The sequence below is a fragment of the Camelus ferus genome, chromosome 25 (assembly GCF_009834535.1).
Source record: "Camelus ferus isolate YT-003-E chromosome 25, BCGSAC_Cfer_1.0, whole genome shotgun sequence".
NCBI lineage: Eukaryota > Metazoa > Chordata > Mammalia > Artiodactyla > Camelidae > Camelus > Camelus ferus.
The window spans coordinates 18092711-18111458 of record NC_045720.1 but is presented as its reverse complement, the minus strand read 5'-3'; the positions used below and the strand labels follow the sequence as shown (position 1 = coordinate 18111458).

Sequence of the window (18748 nt, the reverse complement as noted above, 5' to 3'; positions counted from 1 at the left end):
ATACACACTTTGCAAATATTTTAATCACCTACCCCAATACTTTTCCCTAAAACACTGCCCGTTTAATTTTGTCTTATTTATTTGCATCTGTCAGCCTTAAGAAAATATTTCTTTTATTGTTTTAGAATCAATATTTTCTCAGGTCTTTCTCTCCTCAACAGATACAAGTTGCATTTGCGCTGGAACATTTCTACAGCTCAATCTCTTTAACAATAAAAAAATAAAAATGTCCCCCCCTCCAAAAAAATAGATCTCATCAGAAAATAAAATTCAGATGGCTTTCAGTCCGTTTTCAAGTATGACATATCAGGAGATGGTTTGTGTTTTATACATGTTCACTTTAGATTAAAATGAAATTTTCATAACATTCTTTAAAATACAATCCAATTACATCTCCAATGTCTCTGTTTACAAGTTCCTGGATGGAACTTTTGAAAAACTCACACTATAGTAATAGCCATAAAGCCACCTTGCTAAGAAAATGCTACCTAACTTGGAAATAATACCTTTATAGTCTGTGTGGGAATAAATACATCCAGAATCTTTAGAAGGTGATTATACTGATTGAGTCTGCATTTCCTCTCCTGTTGTGTGCTCTTTATTGAGGACACTATTCTGAATGGCACTCTAAGCGGGGAGTCTAAGGCAGGCACAAATCTATTATTTGAGAAAGTTGAGCACAAAGAGTTCGAGGCATCTTCTTAAAATCATACAGCTAATAGTGGGTTCAAGTTCCCAGGTCTTCTTTCCAAAAACCTCTACTTCCATTTCTTGAGTAATTCTTAGCCTCTACTGAGGTCAATTTCTCAGGGACAGCCAAGGTATTTTACTTAGACACGGCCAAGTACATAGCAACTGACATCTACATAAAATTGGTGACATGGCAGATACCATGCTGAGAAGTTAATACACATTATCTCATTTACTCTTCACAAGAACTCGATAAGATGGATCCTATTAATGTCCCCATTTTACAGATGAGAAATTGAAAACCACAGAGGTCAGGTAACTTGTTCAAGGTCACACATGAAAGAAAGTGATCAAACTAGAAAGTGAAACTAAGTCTGTCCAATTTGAAATCCCATACATTAAACCACTCCACTCCACTGCCTCTACACACAAACGAGAAAGATACAAACAGGATGAAAACCCACATTTATGATTTGAAAACAAGCACATCTGCATACGTCTTTTTAAAGGATTGTTACATACAAACAATGATAACATGACATATTCCTGAAATAGGAGTTTAAATTTTGGGAACACAAATCGTGAGAACTCAGTACTTTAGTGCGTAGGGATGATCACAATGGTTTTACATAAATGCACACATCCCTTCTGCAAGTGAAACAGCAAACCATGTGTAAGATACCTGTGTGAATTATTTTTGCACATACGTTAGTTACTGCTTGTAAAATCCTATTAAGAAATTGTTGCCGACAACAGCTACCTGTGCGGAGCAGAACCAGACCTTTGGTTGTGTCAGTTACGTTTTCCTGGCTGACAGAATATTTATTCCCAGAGGTAACTGTTATAAATTGCATTTCGCCCCTTCAGTTGCTACAAGCTTGTGATGGAGAGTGGGAGGAGAGGACAACCTGTAATTCAGGATGGTTTGGAAGCCGGTTGCCTAGGAAACTGGGATGAGCAACAAAATGCCTACTAAAATCGACTGTCAACAATATAGTGGATTTTCTTTTGTGATCTGTGTTGCTTTCCAAATACATATTTTGTGACTCATGTGGAGTCTGATTTGGGCCATTAGCCCTTGGTGGGCAGAATATGTAAAAGTGGGCCAAAGGTTAGTCGGGGCAGATGGGAAATTTTTCATAAACTGTGTGCTGATAGAATATTGAGGGAAGGGGAATGACGGTGCAGTTAAAAAGGGGTTTATAAGCTAACGTTGTCAATGGATGAATATTTTACATAACATAACGTGCACGCAATTCTTGATCATAAATTTATCTACATCTAAATTTGCAGCAGCAAAACTTCCTTTTTTAATATAGAAGTTTTATTTGTTGTAAGCTACCATTCCCTGCTCTTTTGCTAATACCAGAAACTTTGATTTATAGTAAAGTTATCTTCAAAGGTAGCACTCAGAAATTCACAAACCTTTGATGAAAATAGTACCTAATTTCCCAATACTTTTAAAGTATGCACATTCAATTTTTTATTTTTAAATGTATCACACATGTACATGTATACATTTTATAAATATATATGTGTGTGCATATATATTTAAGTAGAATCATATGAAATTACTGATTTTAGACCATATTGGGTCTACAAAAATGGCAATTTTATATACTTCAACTTATAAACAGGAGAGATCATAGAATACATTTTTTTCTTGGCCTTTTTTGCTTGGGTCCTCATCCCCTCTTTTCCCATCTTCCCCTTCCCCTGTCTCCATCAGTCCTACCCTACCTTTCTCACACATCCTCACGCCATCCTCACCTCACAGATAATTCACATCAACAACCTAGTATGTACGTTCATACTCAGAGAATCATAAATAGGTATAAATCTGTCTGTGCATCTATATGCCCAGTGACAAAGCTTGTGGTGTGGGTTCTCAGACTTCCAGATTGTTTTTTCCCTGTTGAAATATTCTTTTTCCTGCATCTGAATAACACTTCTCTTCTTTGCACTTATGATTTCAGCCTGGCTGTAAGCAGTTTCTTCACTTTTTGACACACATTCACTTGACTTCTATTTCTCTCACATGTGCTAGAAACTACTCACAAATGATTCAAGCTGGCAAGTATGGTCACACATCACATGATAGATTAGTAATTCTTTTCTGGTTTTCTACTTTTGCCTCCACAGAATAACCTACCATTTTGTAAAGTTAAGAGTAAAGATGCAAGAGAAGGAAATACTTCAACACTAGACCCAGAATTTCTCCTGCAAGGAACAATGGCCTTCCAGAGCTATTTCTCCAGTTTCCATCTGTCAGAGCAATGTTAACAATCAGGGAGGCAATGGAGCCAATATGAAAAGAACTAAGAATTTACGTTATAGATGAGAGTGTTTGAAATCTTAAAATAAACAAGAGGCACAGCTTCACAGCAGATATGATAGGAGACGAGACATGCTCATTCTCAGCCAAAGGTGACTTCTCCCTTCACTGCCGACTTCAGTTGCCATTGACCCCCACTCTCCATCCAGTGGACAATATTTATTTTATTAGGTCATCGTGGGAGATCTCTGCTCAGCAGCGTGGGCAAATTCCCAAGATGCTGGGCCACTGGGATACTCCAGGACCACACTCCTGAGTGTTCTCATTAGAAGGGAGAAGGAAATGAGGACGCAGCAGCAGAGGGTCTATGCCCTCTTCTTCACCCGGCACTTGCCCTCCCTGCGTGCATCTGTATAGGTCTGGGATGCTCTTTGGCCCCCACGTAAATGCCTGCAGTGTAACCAGGCAATGTTGTCCTTGGGCTATCGTCCTTTGTCTTATACAGAAAGGAAAGTCCTTTGTAATGAAATAAAATGTCTGTCTATAAGAGTGTGGGGGTTGAAGGTCTTTCGGGATCAACTCTGAAGACTCTGTTTCTAAGAGTTGTGATTGGTTTACCTGGTAGGGACTCCTGGGGCCAGCCTTCTGTCCTCAGCAGAGGGTGCCCTGGCCAGGAAGAACACAGATCATTCCAGTTCTTGTGTGAACGAGGGCTGTTATTTATTTAGAAGCTGAGATTGCCCTTCTCCTGCCTGTCAAAAAGGGTTTCAAAGCTGCCGCACCAGGAACTGTTTCAGATTACAGACTTCAGTAACTAATGACCCATGTCCTCTCTTCGGCAGTGAAATCCCCAAATGGTCCTAGGAGAAAAGAAGTAAATCTTGATAGCTGCTTAGAGGTCATTTTAGAACTAAATCCCAGGAGAAAGGCTTTTAGGCTGAGAGACCTCCCCACCCCCTGCCAAAAAAACAAACAAAAAAAACAAACAAAAAAAACAGGAAAGGAAAAGAAGAGAGAAAAAATAATAGTGGACAGAAAGGTAGCTGTTTGCAGCTCAGCCAGGTGTGCTCTGAAGAACAAACGCCTACATCAGCAATTAGCAGGTAACCCTTGAACTCCTCTACCTCTTAGAAAGCGCAATGGAATCAGACAGCATGAGACACACACACACACACACACACACTTCACGTGATCCTACGTGCAAGTCTCCCTAGGAAAGGAGTTTCTGTGGGTGAGAGAACGAGGCCAGGTGATAGTCCACGGAGGCTATCATTTTAGCACATCTACCAAGAACACTGATGTGGGAGGCTTGTTAGTGTAATCCCGGAAGCCTTGTTATTTTTTCTTTGGAAACTGTGTGAATAATCGTAAGGCTGCTTTGCGTCCAAAACTGGACAGGGAGTTAGAGAGCAGCAGCCGCAGCCACCACCACCACAACAGCAAGAGCTCTTATCCCGGCCACCATGGAGTTTCTCGAAAGAACTTATCTTGTGAATGACAAAGCCACCAAGATGTATGCCTTCACACTAGACAGGTAACAGACGTCTGTTTCTGCTTCACAAGTTTCTGTGTCTTGAATATTCAATAAGCCCCTAGATCCTACTGCTTCAGAAACTTCTGCTGTTCCAACTAGGGGGCATTTTGTAAAATTTTATAAACTGTTGACCGACTTGTATAATTCATATCCTGAAAAATGCAATCCTCTGTTTAGTTGATTTGATTCCTTAAATATCCTGAGTCCGTGAAGGACACATTTTAGTAATATATTTTTCACCTGTAGATTTTCTTCTAAAAAACTGACATATATAATTTAATGTGCTTACTTTTCTTTTCCTCAATTATTCCCACTTTTAAGATAGATAGTAAATTAAATTAAATTATATTTAGAAAGAATTAAGACTTGTCAACTATGTGGCAGATTTGTGATTACATGGATCTTAAGTCAACTGCTATTTTCTTAATTATATATCACCATTAGCAAACATACACACCCGTAATAAATATAGCTGAGTTTTATGTTCTACATAGCCCTAGTTCTTCTTACTATCTCCCACAGTGCCCTGTGCATATTCACTCATTTCCCCCTTATTTAGCCATTACTGATTGAACATGCCTGGATATATAATGGAGATGGAAACATTCCTAGTCCCAGATCTCTGTCCTCTTGAAACTCTGAATGTGATGTGGAATGCATAAAAGAAAGAGGCAATCACAAAACAGCATGTGTGTTATTCTGGGGTCATACAATAAGAAGGTTCCCTCAAAGGACCCTAGGTCTTAGCTGGACTTTGGGAGTCAGAGAAAGCTTTCAGAAGTGATAGGCTGAGAACTGAAAAATTTTAAAAAGGAGTTAGAGTAAGGTTAGGGAAACCCTTCATAGGAAGTAGGGTTAGGAAAAGTTTTCCTGACTAAGTAAGTTCCTGGTAAAGAAAGAAACATTTAGGAATAAGATTTTGGTGCACTTGGGGAATTCAATCAGAGTGGCATGCAAAGAAAAACAAACTTAGTATGCATAGATTAAATGAATGAAAATCTGAAATAAATTCATGTTAGGAGCAGAATAAGACAATATTTACCCATTAATAATATGTATAATGTTTTTGTTTCCTGAAACCAAATCAATATTCCAAAGAGTGGTGACACTGTGTTTGATAGCATCAAATGTTTCAGCAACTGCAAAGAGACTTTTCCTTAGGATATTTGTAACTCTGCTTAAAAATATATATGACAAAGAGTCTAGCACATCTATTATCTCATGTTGTAAGAATTATTTTTCTTAGAAAATAATATGAGATGTGATGTACTGAGATCATAAAAAGCAAAGCCTCATGTTAGGTTAGGCAGAAATTTTGAACCACAGACTGATAACACTATGGACACTATTAATAGAGTATCTCTACATTATTAAAATAATCATACTTCTCTTCTCATTAAAATAGACCATTAGCACGCTGTTATACAAACAAAGACAGCTGTTTATGGTCACAGGATCTTATTCATGTCATAAATGGGTATGGTTTTCAGGATATGGTGATGATAAAAACGGTTGAACTCATTTTTATTTTTTTTTTCTAAATAAGAACAATTGAACCTTGATGAAATCATTTATCTTGATCCCTCATTTTGCCAGTTAGGAAACTGAATTCCAGAGAGAATGAATGTCATTCATAAAGTTGGATGTCTAATTACGGCAGTGTTGGGATGTGGACCTATGCCCTCTGTTCCTGAATTCTGTTCCCTCAACCCCCAGCCACCACCTCTCCTGCAGACACGCTTTCACCAACTGGCCTTCTGGGTCCCTAATCTATTGTCCTGAGGTCGTACATACCTTGATTCCCTCACTAATTCACCTCTTTTCCTCACCTCTCCCAATCTCCTTTCTCATGTATTTTGTTCTCTTTCGTAGAAAACTTCATCCTCTTGCTGGCATATACATAGAGCATGACAGGAATTGTTGAACATTGTCTTTAGAGATATTTTTCCACAAGAAGTAGTTATATTGGACCCTGTGGGTGCTATGAACACTACTGTTTTCATGTATCTCTTCCCCTCAATTTCCATATCCATTTGCTACTATGAGCCCTAACCTTTGGGGCTCTGCATAAACCTGACCTTTGTAGAAAGCTTTGTAGAAAGCTGACCTGCACACTCAGTAGGGTTTTCTTGGTGCTGGGAATAAGCTTCTCTTTTTCCCAAGTCATATGTCAGAGCAGTGCAGGGAATGTGAGGGCAGGGCCAGATGGCAGGAACAGACGACTGGAATCTTTTCAATGTGAAGCCTCAAAGTGTGTGAGTGTGTGTGTGTGTGTGTGAGTGTGTGTGTGTGTGTGAGTGTGTGTGCGTGTGAGTGTGTGCGTGTGTGTGTGTGTGTGAGTGTGTGTGTGAGTGTGTGAGTGTGTGTGAGTGTGTGTGTGTGTGAGTGTGTGTGAGTGTGTGTGAGTGTGTGTGTGTGAGTGTGTGTGTGTGAGTGTGTGTGTGTGTGAGTGTGTGTGTGAGTGTGTGTGTGTGAGTGTGTGTGTGTGTGAGTGTGTGTGTTTGTGCGAGTGTGTGCGTGTGAGTGTGTGTGTGTGTGTGTGTGTGTGCAGAATGGCAGGACTTCTGGAATGGTGGTGTGAGGAGCTCAGTGGACTTCCTTCCCTAATGAAACAACCATTTTACTGATAAAAATTATATTTAAAAAAAACTCTTAACAGTTTAGTCCCTGGAAACTGTCTTAAGGGCATACAGCAAATTGAGAACTGTTTATTCAAGAAAATCTACCAAATCTCAGTAAGAAATGAGAGTCTGTGGAATTTGAGCCACTTGCTCCACTAACCTCCTTCTCCTCCAAGCTTGTTGTGATGGAAGTTCTACTCTGGGAAGATGTGGCCAAAAAACAGGACTCACTCTCCCCTCAGCTCCCAATTGAGGGCTACCGTTTACCCCTAGAGAAAAGGGCTGTTGAAATCTCTCATTGCCGCAGCTCCATACTGTAGAACCTTTATCCAATGAAGACATGGTCCCCCTTTTCACCCAATCCCTAGTCATAGTCTAGGAGCAGTTAGGTCCTGAACATCCCTGCCCTAGCTCACACATAGGGTGAGGTTCTTCAGCACCCACTTACAGAGCAGAGGGATCATTCCAGGATAAGTGGGTCGCTGTTCCTTCTTTCAGTTTTGGTGCAGTGATGCAGAGGTTCTACACACGGGAGAAGCAGGCTATAAGAACAGAGAGTATCTCTCCATTAGAAGACTGATGATATATCAGTGAAAAGTTTATTTGGAGCAGAATATGGGGTATTTCAAGCATAAAGGCACTGTCAAAAACAATGAAGATTTTGCTGTTAAGCAATCAAGAGTAGACTAGTTGCTTCATCAGAGCAACACTCTAAATGGTAGACCAGCTAGAAGTTTAACAGAGACAGCCAGGGAAAGACAGAGGTAAAAAGAACCCTCCTGGAGTTGGCACAAGCCAAAAGATTAGCCTAAAATATTACCTCTGTAAATTCATATGCTAAAGCTCTAATTCCCATGTGACTGTATCAGTGACAGGGCCTTTAAAGAGGTGATCAAGATTAAATGCTGTAATTAGGGTGGAGCTCTGATATGATAGAACTGATACCTTTATTAAAGAGGGAAGAGATGCCAGAGATCTCTCTCTGTACTATGTGAGGACGTAACAAGAGGACAGCCATCTACAAGCCAGGAAGAGAGAGCTCACTGGAAACCAAATTTTTCAGCACCTTAATCATGAATTTCTAGCCTTCAGAACTATGGAAAAATACATTTCTGTTGTTAAAGCTACTCAGTCTGTAGTATTATAGAAGCTTAAGCAGACTAATACAGAGTTCAACTTTAACTGGGTCGAATTGTAGAGTAATTTATGCCTCAGGGTACTGCTGAAAATATTAGTGTAATCAACAAGTGATTGAGGACAACAGCTGGGTGTGATACCAATACAGGCAGAGCAGCCAGAGCTTAAGAGTGATACCATGGAAAGAGACAGTCAAAGCAAACATGATTAAAATGATCACCATCCCTGGGCAAGGGGGTGGGGGGGGAAGTAAGGATGATTATGCACATGCCCAAGGCTGTACTCTGAGGAATGACAACAGAGGCTGCAGAAGCAGGGAAAGTCAAAGGAAATACTCCATTGAACTACACAAGCCAATTCACTAAACAAATTAAAAACCAAACAAGTAAGGAGCAACAATAACATTTGGGGATCAGCATCCAGAACTGCTACAATATATTATCTAAAACACCCAGTTTCCAGCAAAATATGACAAGACATGCAAAGAAACAGGAAAGAAAAATCAACAAGCAGTAAAAAGAGCAAGTAATAGGAAACTGTCTTTGAGAGGGCTCAGATGTTGGACTTAGCATTCAAAGATTTTAAAGCAGCTATTATAAATAGGTTCAAAGAATTAAAGAAAATCATCTTTAAAGAATTAAAGATAGGCACAATGACAATGTCTCATTAAAGAGAGAGCATTAGTAAAAATAGAAAGTATTTTAAAAAAACCAAATTCTGAAGTTGAAAAGCACAATAAGTGAAACAAAGGGACTCTGCAGTAGATATGAGCTGGCAGAAGGAAGAATCAATGAATGTGAAGATAGATCAGTGGATATCATGCAACATAAACAACAGAGGGAAAAAGGAATGGATAAAAATTAACAGAGCCTCAGAGAAATGTGGTACATAATTAGATGTCCTAACATATACATAATGGAAGTACCAGAAAGACAGGAAGGGGAGAAGGAGCAGAAAAATATTCAAAGGAACAATGGCTGAAAATTTCCAAAATTGGTGAAACTATTAACTTATACATCCATGATAGTCAACAAACTCTAACAAGAATCAAGGCAAACAGATCTACACTCTGACAGATCATGGTCAAAATATTAAAAGCAAAACACACAGAGAAAATCTTGAAAGCTGTAAGAGAAAAAAAAGATCCATGATGAACAAGAGTTTCTCAGTAAGATTAAGAACTGACTTCTATCAGAAACAAAGGAGGCTGGAAGGCAATGGGATAACATATTCAAGGTGCTAAAGGAAGAAACAAATCGACCTTGCCAACCAATCAACTTTTACCCAGCAGAACTATTTTTCTAAAATGAAGGTGAAATAAAGAAATTCCCTAATAGTCAAAAACTGAGAGAACTTTTTGCTAGCAGACTCACCTTACAAGTAACAGTAAAGGAAAATTTTCAGGCGTAAAACAAATGACAACAGACATTAACTTGAATCAATACACAAAAACCAAATAGCACCAGTAAAGGTAACTATGTAGGTAATTATAAAAGACAGCATGTTTACCCTTCTCTTTTCTTTAGCTGATTTAAAGATAAATTGCATACAGTAAAATCCATAATCTTAGATGAAATAGAAAAATTCACAGATATCAACTTCCAAACTAACTCAAGAGAAAATATTGAAAATCTGAGCAGACCTACAATAAGAGATTTAATTAAAAAATAAAAAACTTCACACAAAGAAAATCCTAAGCCAAACTGTCTCACTATTGATTTCTACCAAATACGTAAACTAGAATTAATATCAGTTCTTCCAGAACATAAAAGAAAAGTGAGCATTCTTCAACTCAGTATATGAGATCGATATTTCACAGATAGGAAAACAATAGAAATGAAAACATACTTCCACAAAACCTTGTATATAAATTTTCAAACAGCATGATTCATAATAGCTGAAAAATGTAAGTAACCTAAATGTCCATCAAATGTTGTATATTCATACAATGGAGTAGTATTTGGGAATAAAAAGCAGACATAGAAACAAAGGGTTTTGACTTCTACCACCAAACAAAACTAAGATGCAAACTAAAAATAAAATAAATTCTTCTTCAAGATTACAAAATAAAGCTCCATTTTCTAATTCCTATTTTAAGAGATGAACTCAAAGTTCTAGGCTACTGACATCAAATTTTCTAATATTTCCCTATTTTTCTTCTCTGTTTCTCCCTCCCTTTTTTTTCTCGCTGATGCTGCAGTAAGTTTCTTTGCTCTGGCCTATTGTTCCTGCTTTTCAAATCCCTGACCGTGTTTGAATGCATGGGAATCTGGTGATTTATTCTTTGACAGTAAATCACATTTCATGTTTGAAGCAATCTAGCATTTGTTTTTCAGAATCTTCTTTTTAAAATTCTTCTTAGAATTTGCATCGCTTTTCAGATCAAGAGCCTATATTGCATCTAGAGACACTTAGACCACTTTGCTCTTATGAGATGACAAGGAATATATTTTAACTTTGGTTTTTAACTTCTTTTTGAATCACAGACCCTTTGGGGAGCCCCGTGAAGATGGGGGACTCCTGCCTCTTCCCCTAAAACTCACCTATGAACACACTGCATCCAATTTCAGTCCTGCTTTTGGATTTCTCGCTTAGTGCTTCAAGGAAAAATCTCGGCTCAAAGAGTGCTTCAAGGAATAGTCTTGGCTCAGAGTGCATCCATGTTGGTTATTCTTAGGTCTAGGACAAGGTAGCAGGATTTAAAAATAAAAATTGGCCAGGTTTCTTGCACTTTTCCTCTTGTGGCATTGCCTATAGGCTGTGCCCCTGGTGGGATTCCTGCCTTGGTCTGCCTTCTAAACTGCTCCAGGATGAGTTCTCTCTCCTGGTCGCTTACTACCTGGTTTTCTCTGCCCATGAGATTCATGAAAAATAGAAAACAGAGTAAAGCTTCATGTGACCACAGTAAACCGCTGGTTATATGAACAACGCCAGAACACTTGGAGACCCTGTCCTTCCCGGCACAAGAAAAAAGGAAACCACCATCCTTTATTAGATCTCCAGCTCCTCTGAGTCGATGGTCATTGGTGACCAACACCACTGCATTATATGGTTGTTTATTATCAGGGTATATATCACATGACAAAGGTGAAAATTTATAGATATAAGTACCCAATGTGCTTCTTGCTAAATGGTTCTTATTCTAATATGAAGATTGTTTGGAACTGCTCAAAATCCTGAGTGCTATTAACATCACTGGTAAAAACAATCTGAGGCCAACTTAGCAATATACATAAAAATCCTTAAAAATATAGACACTCTTTAGCCAAGTAATTTCTCTTTCAGGATTACATTGTAAGTAAATAATAAGATACTGAGCAAAGATTAAGGATATGAATCACAGTGGTTTATATAAGCAAATACCTAGAAAAAAGTCAATGGTTCAATAATAGAAAATACTGAATATCTATACTAAATGTGTGACATATCTATACTAAATATAATGCTCCCTATTTGTTAAAATAATGATGTAGAGTATTTAATAAATTGAGGAAATGCTAACAACACATACAGCTAAAAATTAGATTCCAAAGCTGGGTCTTTGGTAGAATCCTATTGTGACACTGTCATTTCATCCACAATCCATTCCGCCCATCCCCACTGAGTTGCAGCCATGTGATGTGGGTAGCACTTACCCCACTCTCAGCTCCAGGAATCAGTGTGGTGGGGTTTAGCCCATCTCTGACTGTAACAAGGTCTATGCCAATTCGCCCATCCACATTCCCCTGGCTAGAGAGGTTGGCCAAATCAACATGTAACTCAGGACTCTTGTTTACCACTTGGGAGAATGACCACTCTCTCTCTTCTTGTACAGAAAAAACCAAATACGTAGCTCTGATTTTCATTCCACTGCACAAGGACAACCAGCATAAGGCTGCAGAGCTGTTGAGAACTGCAGGGCAATGGCCTTGGAGCTTCGATAAACCAGGCTGAAGCTGATACCTCAAGATATTTTCACTTGCAGAACCATCAATTCCCATTTATTAATTTATTCAGCACGAGCTTTGTTTCCTGTACTTGCAATCAAAAACATCCTAATTAATGTGGACTCTAAGTTTAAAAAGTAGGTTTATATGTTACAAAGCTAAACAAGCCATCAATGACAGTTGTCTCTCAAGAGTTCTCTCTGCTTTGTGCTTCTCTGTAATTCCCGATTTTCTATAATGAATATATGTCATTTTATTCAGGAAAAAAACCAATATTATCATAGTTAGAGTTGTAATAATAATCATCATTTAAGCCAAAACTATCAGTTCTTTTTCTAGATGGTGATTAAGACAAATGATGTAACTCTTCAAGTGGAGGCTAATTTGTTTCCTTTTTGTATCTTTTAAAGCCATGAATGCAAAATTGCTAATTCTAAGAATCATATTACTGTCTTCTAACACGTTTATTTAAAAATACAAATGTTCACGATCATTGCATCAGTAAAAACTGGTTTTTGGTATACTGACGTTTAGGTAGGGATGCAGTGTGGCCACAGTGGAAAAACACTAGGCCTGGAATCCCAGCTCTGCCATCTCTTGGCTATTTGACCTCAGGCAATTACTTCACCTCTCTGAACCTTAATTACTTCAGGTAGGAAACCATGGGGTTGGACTAAATATTATCTACAATCCTTCCATCTGTGAAATTCTGTATTTCTATAAATGGCTCTAACAATGCTTTATATTTGAACAGAACTAACATGCACTGCCCGCTTTTGGAAGCATAAGTAGGTTTCACTCTCATTACAACTCTGATAGATCGGTTGAGATTTCCGCAAAGCTGTGTTAAGAAGGTTTCTCAGGGTCCATGTGGACTCAGCAGGGAAAAAGTGCTAAGATCTATTAGCAGTGTTGCTGTGGAGAAGAAAGGGAGAGTGATGGCATCCAGTAGTGAGTATCTGAAGCACCAGGCTGGCTCATACACACATTACTCATTGATGATAACAACCTCATTACTGCCCCCATTTTAACTTGTAGCACAATGTCCAGAATCTTTTCAAAGTGAAGTAACGGGGAAGGAAATGCACCAAAGTGTATCTGCCTCCTTTCTCCTTTTCCTTTGCCATCTCTTAATCACTGGTTGTATGGACTGAATAAGAGCTTGACTAAGTAGGAGCAAAACTTTTTAGTAGTTGAGAATTCAGGAGGAAACGTCTTGCTTGCTCCTTACACTTAATACTTCTTGTAGAAGGAGCTGGGTCTGGTAGGGTCCTAGCTAGTCAGCAAATGCCATCCTCGCAGTTCTGAGAATGGAAAGGGCTGTCAGTGGGATGCTGGTTTGCAACCGCGTTCACGTCTTGCTTCTGTCAAACTCATCCACAGCGTGGAACTCCAGCAGAAACCCTTGAATAAAGATCAACATCCTGGAGAGAAGCCAGAGGAGCGGGAATCAGGAGCCATCCATCACTGCCACAGCAACTCCAAGGCCACGGGGAACAGGGCGAAGGAGCAAGTCCAAGCCAAGTGGAAACTCTGTGCTGCTTCAGGAATATGCTTCTTTTTCATGATTGCAGAGGTTGTGGGTGAGTATTTCTCAAGACTTCTCTGATTAAACAAGTAAACCAACAAAACCTTGCATTGTTATGGGAGGGTTACCTAAGTTCTTTTTAAAAAACGATTGAGTATTTTCTGTATATATATAGTAACAATATGCTCATTGTAGATAAGTTGGAAAATAGAAGGAAACAAAATAAAATTTGTCACAATTCCTCCATTTGAGTGATAATCTCCAATAACACTATGAAGTATTTTTGTACAATATATTTTCTATTCATAGCTCACAAGGTTTTTTTTTTTTTTAAACATAATTGAGAGCATACTGAACGCTTTTGGCCAGGCCATCAAATACTCTTTAAAAAGAGTTTTATGCCTGAACAATATTCTATAATATGCTCCACTGTGATTTACATAACCATCTTTCTATTGTTAGAAATTCAGAGAGTTTTTCCTGCTTATGGGCAATGCTGCAATGAAAAATCTTGAATAAAACTCTGCCTGCTTTTCTGGTTAATCTCTTCAAAGAGATTCTTATAAGTGGAAATAATTGGTTAAAGGACATGAATATTTTTATTCCTTTTTTATGCACATGCCAAACTGCTATCCAGAAAGCTTGAAAATTCCTATGTCTGCCAGCTTCACAAAGAGGGTGATTCTCTCTCCAAACTTATTTTCATCTTTTAAAAATCTTTGTTAATGTAAAGATGAATATGCTTTATTTTCATACACATTACTTTAATTGTTACTGTTAGAATACTACTTGCATGCTTATTAGAGATCTGTATTTCTGTTAACACGTTTCCTATTTGCCTTTTAATATCTATTGCTCACTTGTTTTTTTAAACAATTTGTAATTCTCTATATTGATCACTGGGAGCTCTTTATATAGTTAGGATATTAAACTTTTGTTAAATTTGTATATAAATACTATTCTAGTTTATTGTTTATTTTAAAATTTTCGTTCAATTTTTGGTTTGACTTAGAGAAGTTTCAAACTTTACATAGGTAATTCTATCAAACATTTCATTTTGAGTTGATTTCTTTTACTACTCTTTCACTATTTAATGCTTAGTAAGCCTTCTCTATCTACTGAGAAGATAATTATCATTTTGTTGTTGTTCAGTTCTTTACAATTAATTTTAAGTCAATGTTAAATTATATATGCTCTAAGGACTGAAAATTCTCCTTCAAAATAGCTAACAAGATTTCAGCATCATTTATGGAATAATTAATTATTTCCTCCATTGATTTTTCTCCATGTTAGTTTTATCATTTATCAAGTTTTTATAAATAATAGGGCTAGATTCTAAAGTGTTTTTATTGATCTGTGTTGCTGGTCTCTGTCAGTAGTAATATGTTTAATTAATGTATATTTACATGTTATAATATCTGTTGTTCTCTCCTCATTATGCTTAGCTTAACAGAAAAGAAGGTAAAGGCTGTTCATTCCTGTTTATTATTCTAATTAAACATGAGAATCATTTTGCTCAGTTTCCTCCAAAATCTAATTATGATTTTATTGGTACATAAATTAATTTAGAAACACAAGTCTCCTTAAAATACTCAGTTTTCCCTTCCAGGAATATGCTATGTTTCTCCATTTATCCAAATACTGTACATCTGTCAACAAGGTTTTGTGCTTTTAGGTTGTTTGTTTTAACACAGGGACAACCCATTTCTTGCTAGAGTTACTTATAGTTATGTCATGTGTTTGTCTTATTCTTTCCAGAGGTGAGTGGGGTCTTTCTTTTCTCATGTCTTGTTTTCTAGATGGTTACTTTTTGTATTTTGGAAAGTTTCCATTTTGTATATTCATTTGGTACTCAACATTATATGTGAACTATTGTCACTGCAAGTGCAGCTCAGTTAATTTTCCTTGTTCCTCTCTCATCCCCCCTCCCCATGCCAGAAGATAACTCTCTCTTATACCAAAAATCTACATTTCTTCTTGCTTTCAATAGTTATATCTCGTATTTTTCATATTTTTATCATCTTAAATAAGATGCTAAATCAAATCATATGTTCAATTATTTAGTTGTCCTGAGGGGTTAAATATATTTATTATGCTAATGAAGTATTCTCCTTGTCCTAGTTTTTTAGTGGTTAACAAACAATCAAGGATGACTGTTGATTTTTATCAAAAACCTTTTAAATTCATTCTATTTTAAAACTTTTTGACCCATCGTTGATATGTATATTAAGAGATTATGATGCATTTCTGACGTTATGTGACAACAGCTAATATTTATTTAATGCTTATTATGTGCCGGGAACTGTGATGAGTGGCTTCCATGTATCACTTTACTTCATTCTGATGAAATTCCTGAGAGGTAGGTCCCATTATGAATTGCACTTTATAGACCAGAAACCTGAGGCATAAAAAGTAAAGCGCTCTGCTTCAGTTACATCCCTGTAAGTGGGCAGGCGGTCTGATTTCCAGAGCTGGTCTTAGGTTCTCACTGTGGTGCCTCCCAGCTTGGCTGTGTTCGGCCAGTCGTTCAAATGCATTGCTTAATTTGAGTCACTAATATTTTTGTTAGGATTTCTATAGCTTTTTTGATCACTGAAGATTTAACTAGAGTTTTCTGTTTTGGAGTGATTTTTCTAGGTTTTTGAATCAGAGTTATGCATATTAAAATGAAATGTTTAGTTTTTGCAATTTCCTTTTTCTTAAAAAAACTAAAACAGTTCATACAATATTGTAATTATTCTTTCTTTTTAAGAACTCCTTGGTAAATTGTCTGGCTTCAGAGACATTCTTGGATATAATCTTTTGATATATTTTAGCTTCTTCATTCATGGACATACTCAAAATTTCTATCTTTTGAGTAAATTTTGGTTATTTATAAATTTCCAAAGTCATTCATCTCACTGAAATTGTCAAGTTTATTATCATACAATGGAACGTGATCGTCTCAGACAGGCAGTCTCCTCTTATTTATTCTGGCTCCTTTCTCATTTTAATATTGTTTATATGTTTTTTGCATCTTTTCCTTGATTTAACTTGGTAGATACTTATTTATTTTATTCATATATTATATTGTACATTTTCTGGAATATAGCATTATTTAAATTTTTCTTGTTTTCTAATTCATAATTTTGGCTTTAAGAAATGTTTTTACTTCCTCCAGCTTTCTTTTGTTAGAGCTGTAGTGATAACACATACTTCAATATCTTCAATTACATCTTTATTTAATATATTTGTACCCTTTCTTTTTACTACAGATAAAACTATGTACAACTATGAATTTAATCTAAAGGATTTGTTATTCAGTGTTATCTTAGTTGTAACTGATTTTAACCAAAAAAATAAAAAAGAACATTGTAAGCTCCTGGGCATATAGCACCACTCTTGCCACTATTACTTGCTATACTCTGTTACCAATATTTTGGCTTCATTTTCTTTTTATTACCCCAAAAGAGTGACAGATTAATAATAATCTGAGATTGAAGGAGAATCTGCTAAGCTATACTTTTGCACTGTAATAGCAAGCAATCAAAATTAATTGGGTTATTCCAGCAATGGAGTCTTTAAATACATATATAAACTGACTTTAAGAGTCAGAAGAAAGCGATGTTGTCAGGAAAGGAATTAAACAGATACTGACAGAAAATCATTTGGAAATGGAGCTGTATTGATATTGAGCTAATCTCCCTAAAACATTGCTGTCATCATGTTCACTGTGTCTTCAGAATTCCTCAGCAGTTCACCTTTGCCTAGCTCAGTGCTTCACAACCTCTTCCCCATTGTAGCCAGCATAGGAAATTTTACTGGGTGCAGGGGTAAGCTGACAAGTATGCTGGTAGCAGAAAGAGGCTGGTCCAGGGACCTTCTCTGTGCTAGGCCCCACTTCTCTGTGCTAGGCTGCCCCAAGTGAAAAGAGATCAATATATTGGAAAGCTCTGCTGTCCTGGACAAAATGAAAAATTCTTACTTTGGCTTTCAAGTTATTCCACCATCTGGCTGCCAAACCAACTATCAACCTTTTCCTTTTACTACTTCCCTACATGACTCAAATTCTGTTTCAACTATTTATTCATTCAATGCAAAATAATCATTGCACCTTATGGCCTCTGTCGCTTTTGCTGATGCCTTTTGATTTATATGCAAACACCCTCCCATTCCCCATACTCATCAAAGCCCTGACCATCATTCAAGACCCCAACCCATAGCTCAAGTCCTCCCTAAAGCCATTTTTGACCATGCAAGCAATTATTATTCTCAGATCACTTTGGGGAATCTGAGAGGTCCTCCTGCAGAACATGGGATTTGGGCAAAGCCTTGAAGGATGAGTAGGAATTGAGAGGTTGCTAAGAGGGAGATGAGAAGGGCCTTTCAGATGGAGGGGCTTAAATGTGGTCCAGGAGGCAGTGAAAATCAGCCTTGCCTGGAAAGAATTTGAGTGGCTAGGTCTGCAACAGGACAGGAAATCTGAAAGCAATTCAAGTAATTCTGATGTGTAGCCACATCTGGGTGCCACTGTTTGGAGTGGATGGGTATTGCCTGTTGAGCAGGCTTTCTCATCCTCATTATGCGGGTCGCAGTTCTGATCCTCCTGGCCCACATGCCTTATGGTCATTAGCATGGCCTGGTGTGAGATGCCAAACTGGATTACCAGCCTGGATCTTTATATAGGGAGGCTGGGGGAAAAAATACTCCCTCTTTTCTTTAAAATACTATGCTGCAATGATTTAAATCCAGAGCTTCCAGAGGCCTTTCTTAAAGAGGAGGAGGAAGTCTGTCTTCAGAAGGAAAATTAATAGCAATAGTTGGAGACAGAGCAGAGCTCCAGCAACATCTTTTAAACCTTAGGATTAGGCTGTACCTACCCAGATTTGCTCTGTTATTTGAGCCAATAAATTATCATTTTCCTGCCATTTAAGCTAGTTTTTGTTGGGCATTTATGACTTACAGCTGAAAGAACCTAAGGCAGTGGTGTGGGGTAAAACACGGTTAATGGAGAATAAAACTAGAATGGTGGCTGAGGGTTCTAGAAGGACTGTGAGG

At 37.6% G+C, this 18748-nt stretch overlaps 1 protein-coding gene across 3 annotated transcripts in view; it reads left to right on the top strand.

Annotated features, from left to right (window-relative positions):
• The first annotated feature begins 3534 nt into the window (after positions 1–3534).
• Positions 3535–18748, top strand: part of SLC30A8 (solute carrier family 30 member 8) — a 34745-nt gene continuing 19531 nt past the window's right edge. For all 3 annotated transcript variants that reach the window (XM_032467885.1, XM_032467884.1, XM_006186484.3), the window contains exons 1-2: positions 3535–4499; positions 13567–13766. In XM_032467885.1, coding sequence (XP_032323776.1) covers positions 4429–4499; positions 13567–13766 — 271 coding nt within the window. In that variant the 5' untranslated portion in view covers positions 3535–4428. The remainder of the gene's footprint in view (positions 4500–13566; positions 13767–18748) is intronic.